The following is a 10,523-nucleotide window of genomic DNA, read 5'->3' as shown; positions in this document are numbered from 1 at the left end:
AGTGGGTTGCCATTTCCTTCTCCAATGCATGAGAGTGAAAAGTGAAAGTGAAGTCGCTCAGTTGTGCCCCATCGTTGCAACCCCATGGACTGCAGCCTACCAGGCTCCTCCGTCCATGGGAGTTTTCCAGGCAAGAGTACTGGCCATATGACCCAGATATCCCACTCTGAGGCATATACCCTGAGAAACCAAAATTGAAAATGATACATGTATCCCATTGTTCACTGCAGCACTGTTTACAATAGGTAGGACATGGAAGCAACCTAGATATCCATGATAAAGAAGTTGTGGTACATATACACAATGGAATATTATTCAGCTATTAAAAAGAACACATTTGAATCAGTTCTAATGAGGCAGATGAAACTGGAGCCTATTACAGAGTGAAGTAAGTCAGAAAGAAAAATACCAATACAGTATATTAACGCATATACGTGAAATTTAGAAAGATGGTTATGACAACTTTATATGCAAGATAGCAAAAGAGACACAGATATAAAGAACAGACTTTTGGACTCTGTGGGAGAGGGTGAGGATGGGATGCTTTGAGAGAATAGTATTGAAACATATATATTACCATATGTGAAATAGATGGCCAGTCAAAGTTTGATGCATGAAACAGGGCATTCAAAGCAGGTGTAATGGGACAACCCAGAAGGATGGGATGGGGAGGGAGGTTGGAGCGGGTTTCAGGATGGGGGACACATGTAAATCCGTGGCAAAAAAATTCTAAAAAAGGAAAAAAAAGAAAAAAAAAAATGTTTTTTATAATTTAGTTCTTCCCAGAGAAATTTTTTTCATTTTGAAGATTATCGCAATAGTTTGTCCAGACTTTGTACTTTTAGTTTTTTTGGCATTTTACTGATGAACTGTAACCTCTCTTTAAAAAACAAAAATTATCAGTTACTGACAATTTTCTTAACACTAAGAACATGTAAAGGCATACAAACATCCTTAAGTCTCTCAGGAATATGACCTGTAATTGGCATGACTTCTCCCACATTGGATTGTGTGATGTTGCATGTACCTCCATATTTTTTTCTTTCTTACAGCAGAAGTACTTTATGGCCCCAACGCATGTAACAGATATTAAAATTGAGGTCTTATCGCTCTGACCCACAAAGTCATAATTAGTTTCTTAATTCCCTATTTTTTGTTGTTGTCATTGTTGGTGTTAAATTAGAGCTCTTGTGAAGTTAGAGCTTTGACGGGTATTTATAAGTTACTTTGCCAAGAAAGACTTCATCATACAAAGTGACCTGCTTCCTTAGCATTACTGAGATTCATTCTTTATCAAATGAAAATGGAGAGGTAGTGGAGGTTTCAATTTATTAGTCGAGGGCCAGGCTCATCATGTACTTAAGCTCCCACATCGTGGAGATTAATGAAATAGTTAAAACCAAGGGTCATAATGAAAACATAAATGATTAAAAACTTCCTACATTGACTATTCTATTAAGTATATTATTTTAATAAGTTATAAATATGTTTAGTATACATCATAAAATTTGCATTTCAAATTTCAGCTTGTCATTTCAACTGCTAAATTCTGTGGCTATCTAATACAGTGTCCACATGGATAGCTGGTAAAAGGAGTCTTCCTAGAGGCGACTGAAGTTGTTTCAGACCCTGGAAGAGAAAGATTGGATGAAAAGTCCTGTAGCACACATTATCTTAAAATAGGAAGGAGAAAAATGTGGGCTATGTTTAGCATATCAATGACTATTTTGTATTTTCTCCTCCACTTTCTGAAGTAATGTGTGTTACTTTATTGAAATGGGCAGATTTTCATAAGCTTTAATTTGCAGGAATCAGAAACCCCAACCCTACAAGGCCTTTCGTTTACTGTCAGACCTGGTGAACTGTTAGTTGTGGTTGGACCTGTGGGAGCAGGAAAGGTAAGCCATGATACCTTGCTCGGCTTGCTGCAATGCCACAGCCCCTGTTAAATTCTCAGAGTTGAGGAACTTCCCTGGTGGTCCAATGGTTAAGAATCTGCCCTCCAATGCAGGAGACACGGGTTGGATCCCTTGTCGGGGAACTAAGATCCCACATGCCTTGGGACAACTAAGCCTGTGTGCTGCAATGAAAGATCTTAAGTATTGCAACTATGACCCAACACAGCCAAAAATAAATAAATAAATATTTTAAAAAATTCTTAAGGGTTTGAGCCTAAAGCTGTGTATAACACAGTTTGAACTGGGCAAATCTAGAATCGCTTTCCTCTAGGTGTGTTCCATGGGACATTCGTTTTGCAAGAAGGTTTCATGGCCACATAAATCTGGATAAACGCACTGTGTTTTTCTTCTTGGTGCTTCATATTGCACAGTTGGGAACTGCTTGTTGGATGTTTGGACATCTCAGTGAAGGACATTATTTATGTGACATCTATTCAGGACAGAATGAGACAGTGGGGACTTCTTTTTGTGATGGTCATCCCTCCAGGAAGTCTGGAGGTTGTGAAGGCTCTTCCAGGAAGCTTTGAGCATTTTCTCACATGACTTGACTTGATCCTCTCAGTGCACATGTAGTGAATGTGCAGCCATGTGCTAGAGCTAAAGAAACAGATGTGAGCGAGACCCTGACACCTCCTTCCCTCCAGAGACAACCAGGTTCTGGGGTAAGACAGATATGCAGGCAGATTATTTTAGCCCAGTGTGCTAGCACTGTGATGTGGGGACACAGACCACACCACATCGTGTGGTGTAACAAGATTTGAAGGACATGTGTACATGCATTTATCTCTTGTGTTCTGTACAACAAAAATACAGAAATTCTGAAACATAAGTTGTGTACATGAGAGGTTAATGATTTCTTCTGTGATGGACTTTTGCTCTTTGGACACAACACACTTCAGAGTTTTTTAATAATCATCTTTGATATAGCTTTTCATGTGTAGCTTTTTAAGCACAAATATTTGTACAAGTGAAGTATACCGCAGATATTAGGAACAGCTGCATAAGCATCAGATGCAAGAAATACACATCCTGCTGGGCTGCTCTGTTAGTTAAGAATGTTAAACATTCTTATTTAGTCTTTGTTGAGTATAGCGCTTCATTTGGGGGAAATTTCTTGGGCACAGTAGTTTGTTATAGCATTTTATTAGTATTTCTTGTCAACTGTGGGTTTAGCATTGGACCAACAGGTTATTTTCACCTTTTTTGGTTGCAAATCGCCAGAACTATACTTTATCCTGTTCTAAACATAAGCGTTCTATCATACATCAAGCACCAGGGTGGGGGTCGGCTGTGCTGCAGGGCATATTCCGTCCTGAGTGCTGCCCTGTTCACATGTGTGTGTTTGCCAATCTGTTTCAGTCATCACTGTTACGTGCTCTGCTGGGGGAGCTGCCCCCGAGCCAGGGACAGGTCAGTGTGCATGGGAGGATCGTGTATGTTTCTCAGCAGCCTTGGGTGTTCTCGGGAACTGTGAGGAATAACATTTTATTTTGGGAAGAAAATATGAAGAAGAACGATATGAAAAAGTAATAAAGGCTTGTGCTTTGAAAGAGGTGAGTAATGACTCCTAAGTTGGATATACTTGAATATTAAATAATGATAATATTGGTTTTAACCCTACAAGATTTGTTGAGAGTTTTTATTTATTTATTTTTTAATTTTAAAAATCTTTGATTGTTGCTGATTATTTGAAACTGGTCCTTCTGGGTAAATATGCAGGTATATACATTGCTGTTTTAATCCTGATGTGATAACACTCACAGGAATGCCTTTTTTTTTTTCCCCTTGAGGGGATCAGTCCATTCTATGAAGTTTTCATTCACTTTTAACAATTATAGAAATTTCTAAAATAGCAAGCACAGTGTAATGAATCCTCATGTACCACTCCCAGCTTCAGCCAGGATCACCTGGTGGCCTGTCTTGCTGCATCGCTACCCCCTGTGCTCTGCCTGCCCCACCCCCAACCTAGATTATTCTGGAGCAGATCCTAGACATCATATTAGTTCATCTGTCTACATTTCATTAGTTTCGTCTAAGAGAAAAAAAATCTTTTCTCTTTGGAAAAAAATCACCACATTTTTCACCTGAAAAATAATCACCATATTTTTCACCTGAAAATAACCCAAATTCCTGAATGTCATCAACCTTCTAATCTGAGTTTACATGTTGTGAGACATCTCACTGAGAAATCTTGTTCATTGTTGTTGGAATCAGATTTCACATAAGGTCTGTCCATTGTGCTTAGTTGTTGCTTCCTCGATACCTTTCAGTCTATAGGTTTCCCTCTTTACTTCATTTTTTGATTTATAATTTATTATTTAAAGAAAATAGAATACTTATGTTTCTTCTTAATACTGCATCATTTTGTTGTAGAAGAGATTGTTTTCAGAAAGGGCATCAGTTTTCACAGAAAATGGCAAAGTGAAATGTTTAACACTATATTAGGATTTAGATTAAATTAGTGAATGAATGAGGAAAACTAAAGTTATCTGATAGAATATAATTTGGCAGAAAAAAAGAAAAGTGTAAATACCAATAAATAGTTTGTTATTCTCTTGGGTTATAAACATCAGTGAAAAACAGTTTTAAAGGTCTCCCCTTGGTCTGTTCAGGGCAATTTGGACATCTGACTATACATTTATACAGTGAGGAAAAAGCTGGGACAGACTATCAAAGGTTTGGTGTTAAAGGCTGCAAACTCTTTTTGTGAGGAAATAGTAATTCTGCTTGAACAATGGTTTGAACACCATAGATTGTATCAGGAGAGCAGCATTTTATGATAATGTGGACAGAACAGAATTATTCATTTAATGGCTGCTATTTTTTTCTCTTTGGCTCATGTTAATGGGAGATTGTGCTTTTGCAGAAATGATGTGAAGTTAGGAGGAATGAACTAGATTTTTGTTAAATGGTACATAGACTGTGTAAGAAAAGAAGAGGGGAAACAAATGTGAAACAGTGAGACAATAGCTCCTGTTTATTCAGAGTTCATGTGCAAAACATTTTTGTATCTGTCTCACACGTGTGCATGCACACACATAAACAGGAAACAGTTCAGTTCAGTTCAGTCGCACAGCCATGTCCAACTCTTTGCAACCCCATGATTTGCAGCACGCCAGGCCTCCCTGTCATTCACCAACTCCCGGAGTTTACTCAAACTCATGTCCATCGAGTCAGTGATGCCATCCAGCCATCTCATCCTCTGTCATTCCCTTCTCCTCCTGCCCCAATCCCTCCCAGCTTCAGAGTCTTTCCAATGAGTCAACACTTTGCATGAGGTGGCCAAAGTATTGGAGTCTCAGCTTTAGCATCAGTCCTTCCAAGGAACACCCAGGACTGATCTTCTTTAGAATGGACTGGTTGGATCTCCTTGCAGTCCAAGGGACTCTCAAGAATGTTCTTCAATACCACAGTTCAAAAGCATCAATTCTTCAGCACTCAGCTTTCTACACAGTCCGACTTTCACATCCATACATGACTACTGGAAAAACCATAGCCTTGACTAGACAGACCCTTTGTTGGCAAAGTAATGTCTCTGCTTTTGAATAAGCTATCTAGGTTGGTCATAACTTTCTTTCCAAGGAGTAAGTGTCTTTTAATTTCATGGCTGCAATCACCAACTGCAGTGATTTTGGAGCCCCTCCAAAATAAAGTCTGACACTGTTTCCACTGTTTCCCCATCTATTTGCCATGAATGATGGGACCAGATGCCATAATCTTAGTATTCTGAATGTTGAGCTTTAGGCCAACTTTTTCACTCTCCTCTTTCATTTTCATCAAGAGGCTTTTAATTCCTCTTCATATTCTGCCATAAGGGTGGTGTCATCTGCATATCTGAGGTTATTGATATTTCTCCCAGCAATCTTGATTCCAGCTTGTGCTTCTCCCAGCACAGCGTTTCTCATGATGTACTCTGCATATAAGTTAAATAAGCAGGGTGACAGTATACAGCCTTGACGTACTCCTTTCCCTATTTGGAACCAGTCTGTTGTTCCATGTCCAGTTCTAACTGTTGCTTCCTGACCTGCATATAGGTTTCTCAAGAGGCAGGTCAGGTGGTCTGGTATTCCCATCCCTTTCAGGATTTTCCACAGTTTATTGTGATCCACACAGTCAAAGGCTTTGGCATAGTCAATAAAGCAGAAATAGATGTTTTTCTGGAACTCTCTTGGTTTTTCTTTCATCCAGCAGATATTGGCAATTTGATCTCTAGTTCCTCTGCCTTTTCTAAAACCAGCTTGAACATCTGGAAGTTCACGGTTCACATATTGCTGAAGCCTGACTTGGAGAATTTTAAGCATTACTTTACTAGCGTGTGAGATGAGTGCAATTGTGTGGTAGTTTGAACATTCTTTGGCATTACCTTTCTTTGGGATTGGAATGAAAACTGACCTTTTCCAGTCCTGTGGCCACTGTTGAGTTTTCCAAATTTGCTGGCATATTCAGTGCATCACTTTCACAGCATCATCTTTTAGGATTTGAAATAGCTCAACTGGAATTCCATAATCTTCACTAGCTTTGTTCGTATTGATACTTCCTAAGGCCCACTTGAGTTCACATTCCAGGATGTCTGGCTCTAGGTGAGTGATCACACCATCGTGATTTTCTTTGTCATGAAGATCTTTTTTGTGCAGTTCTTCTGTGTATTCTTGCTACCTCTTCTTAATATCTTCTGCTTCTGTTGGGTCCATACCATTTCTGTCCTTTATCGAGCCCATGTTTGCATGAAATGTTCCCTTGGTATCTCTAATTTTCTTGAAGAGATCTCTAGTCTTTCCCATTCTGTTGTTTTCCTCTATTTCTTTGCATTTATCACTGAAGAAGGCTTTCTTATCTCTCCTTGCTATTCTTTGGAACTCTGCATTCAGATGCTTATATCTTTCCTTTTCTCCTTTGATTTTCACTTTTCTTTTCACAGCTATTTGTGAGGCCTCCTCAGACAGCCATTTTGCTTTTTTGCATTTCTTTTTCATGGGGATGGTCTTGATCCCTGTCTCCTGTACAATGTCACGAACTTCCATCCATAGTTCATTAGGCACTCTATCTATCAGATCTAGGCCCTTACATCTATTTCTCACTTCCACTGTATAATCATAAGGGATTTGATTTAGGTCATACCTGGATGGTCTAGTGGTTTTCCCTACTTTCTTCAATTTAAGTCTGAATTTGGCAATAAGGGGTTCATGATCTGAGCCACAGTCAGCTCCCGGTCTTGTTTTTGTTGACTGTATTGAGCTTCTCCATCTTTGGCTGCAAAGAATATAATCAATCTGATTTCGGTGTTGACCATCTGGTGATGTCCATGTATAGAGTCTTCTCTTGTGTTGTTGGAAGAGGGTGTTTGTTATGACCAGTGTGTTCTCTTGGTGAAACTCTTACTCCAAGGCCAAATTTGCCTGTTATTCCAGGTGTTTCTTGAGTTCTTACTTTTGCATTCCAGTCCCCTATAATGAAAAGGACATCTTTTTTGGTGTTAGTTCTAAAAGGTCTCCTAGGTCTTCATAGAACCGTTCAACTTCAGCTTCTTCAGCTGGTTGGTAAATAGGCTTGGATTACCATGATATTGAATAGTTTGCCTTGGAAATGAACAGAGAGCATTCTCTCGTTTTTGAGATTGCATCCAAGTACTGCATTTCAGACTCTTTTGTTGAGCATGATGGCTACTCCATTTCTTCTAAGGGATTCCTGCCCACAGTAGTAGATATAAGGATCATCTGAGTTAAATTCACCCATTCCAGTCCATTTGAGTTCTCTGATTCCTAGAATGTCAATGTTCACTCTTGCCATCTCCTGTTTGACCACTTCCAATTTGCCTTGATTCATGGACCTAACATTCTGGGTATCTATGCAATATTGCTCTTTATAGCATCGTATCTTGCTTCTATCACCAGTCACATCCACAATAGGGTATTGTTTTTCTTTGGCTCCATCCCTTTATTCTTTCTGGAGTTATTTCTCCACTGATCTCCAGTAGCATATTGGGCACTTACCAACATGGGGAGTTCCTCTTTCAGTAACCTATCATTTTGCCTTTTCGTACTGTTCATGGGGTTCTCAAGGCAAGAATACTGAAATGGTTTGCCATTCCCTTCTCCAGTGGACCACATTCTGTCAGACCTCTCCACCATGACCAATCTATCTTGCATGGTCCCACGTGGCATGGCTTAGTTTCATTGAGTTATTCAAGGCTGTGTTCTGTGTGATCAGATTGGCTAGTTTTCTGTGCTCATGATTTCAGTGCATCTGCCCTCTGATGCCCTCTCGCAACCCTATTGTCTTACTTGTGTTTCTCTTACCTTTGTCATGGGGTATCTCTTCATGGCTGCTCCAGCAAAGTGCAACTGCTGCTCCTTACCTTGGATAAAGGGTATCTCCTCACGGCCGCCCCTCCTGACCTTGAACGTGGAATAGCTCCTCTCGGCCCTCCTGCGCCCTTGCAGCCACTGTTCCTTGGACATGGGGTTGCTCTTCCTGGCTGCCGCCCCTAACCTCGGGCATGTGGTAGCTCCTCTCCGCAGCCGTCCCTCACCTCGGACGTGGGGTAGCTCTTCTTGGCCGCTCCTGCGCCATCGCAGTCTGGCACTCTCGGTTGTTGCCCCTTACCTTGGGCGAGGGGTAGCTCCTCTCAGCCATGCTTCTGCACGGTCCTTTGCAGCCAGCGGGCTTCTGCACGGTCACATGATTTATTAATTCTTTATGAATGTCCTTGATGTTCCTGTCTTCATTTTATAGTAGGAGGAACTGATACTTGAGGGATGACACAGCTCATCTCTGCCTTTACAGCTCAAGTTCAGATCTGTTTCTGCATAAGCCTAGATTCCATGGAAGGTGGGGTGTGGAGTAAACAGATTTCAGGCATTTTCTCTTTACCTTAATCACATCCAGCTCCTGACACCCAGATCAAATTCCTGAGACCCAGCCAGGGTGTGCCTGTTTCTTTCATGACCTTACTTTTCTGATGAAGAAAGAGACACACCCTGGTTAGGGTCTCTCTTTACATGTCCCTTTACACTTTCATCCATTGCTCACTTTTTAAGAAATTCTTACTTCTAAACTTCCTCAATTGAGAAGCAGCACAACACCATGGATAAGCATGGAAACTAGAGGCAGTTTGATGTGAAGGAGCAGAAGTCTCTGAACTGACATGAGCTGGGTCAGATTCTAGCTCTTTTGTTCAATAGCTGAAAAGGAAAGATATACCTATTTGAAAAGGAAAGATATATCTATTTGAATGAAGAGTTCCAAAGAATAGCAAGGAGAGATAAGAAAGCCTTCCTCAATGATCAGTGCAAAGAAATAGAGGAAAACAACAGAATGGGAAAGGCTAGAGATCTCTTCAAGAAAATTAGAGATACCAAAGGAATATTTCATGCAAAGATGGGCACAATAAAGGACAGAAATGGTGTGGACCTAACAGAAGCAGAAGATATTAAGAAGAGGTGGTAATAATACACAGAAGGATTATACAAAAAAGATCTTCACCACCCAGAAAATCATGATGGTGTGATCACTCACCTAGAGCCAGACATCCTGGAATGTGAACTCAAGTGGGCCTTAGGAAGTATCAATACGAAAAAAGCTAGTGAAGATTATGGAATTCCAGTTGAGCTATTTCAAATCCTAAAAGATGATGCTGTGAAAGTGCTACACTCAATATGTCAGCAAATTTGGAAAACTCGGCAGTGGCCACAGGACTGGAAAAGGTCAGTTTTCATTCCAATCCCAAAGAAAGGCAATGCCAAAGAATGCTCAAAACCACACAGTTGCACTCATCTCAAATGCTAGTAAAGTAATGCTCAAAATTCTCCAAGCTTGGCTTCTGCAGTACATGAACTTTGAAATTCCAGATGTTCAAGCTGGTTTTAGAAAAGGCAGAGGAACCAGAGATCAAATTGCCAACATATGCTGGATCATCAAAAAAGAAAGAGAGTTCCAGAAAAACATCTATTTCTATTTTATTGACTATGCCAAAACTTTGACAGTGTGGACCACAGCAAACTCTGGAAAATTCTTCAAGAGGTGGGAGTACCAGACCACCTGACCTGCCTCTTGAGAAATCTGTATGCAAGTCAGGAAGCAACAGTTAGAACTGGGCATGGAACAACAGACTGGTTCCAAATAGGGAAAGGGGTACATCAAGGCTATATATTGTCACCATGCTTATTTAAATTATATGAAGAATACATCATGAGAAATGCTGGGCTGGATGAAGCACAAGCTAGAATCAAGATTGCCAGGAGAAATATCGAAAACCTCAGATATGCAGATGATACCACCCTTATCGCAGAAAGTGAAGAAGAACTAAAAAGCCTCTTGATGAAAGTGAAAGAGGAGAGTGAAAAAGTTGGCTTAAAGCTCAACATTCAGAAAGTGAAGATCATGGCATCCAGTCCCATAACTTCATGGGAAATAGGTGGGAACAGTAGAAACAGTGACAGACTTTATTTTTTTGAGCTCCAAAATCACTGCAGTTGGTGATTGAAGCCATGAAATTTAAAGACAGTTACTCCTTGGAAGGAAAGTTATGACCCACCTAGACAGCATATTCAAAAGCAGAGACATTGC

The 10,523-nt window shown here is 40.2% G+C and overlaps 1 protein-coding gene across 1 annotated transcript in view; it reads left to right on the top strand.

Moving 5' to 3' along the window:
* Window positions 1-1,775: 1,775 nt before the first annotated feature.
* LOC113888449 (multidrug resistance-associated protein 4-like) overlaps window positions 1,776-10,523 on the top strand; it is a gene marked incomplete at its 5' end in the record, with an annotated part of 89,538 nt that continues 80,790 nt past the window's right edge. Inside the window, 3 exon segments of the mRNA XM_027535576.1 lie at window positions 1,776-1,898; window positions 3,318-3,449; window positions 3,452-3,511. Coding sequence (XP_027391377.1) covers window positions 1,776-1,898; window positions 3,318-3,449; window positions 3,452-3,511 — 315 coding nt within the window.

This window comes from Bos indicus x Bos taurus, unplaced genomic scaffold, assembly GCF_003369695.1.
Source record: "Bos indicus x Bos taurus breed Angus x Brahman F1 hybrid unplaced genomic scaffold, Bos_hybrid_MaternalHap_v2.0 SuperScaffold_100136, whole genome shotgun sequence".
NCBI lineage: Eukaryota > Metazoa > Chordata > Mammalia > Artiodactyla > Bovidae > Bos > Bos indicus x Bos taurus.
The sequence above is the reverse complement of the archived record's forward strand: the minus strand, read 5'-3'. Positions and strand labels throughout refer to the sequence as shown.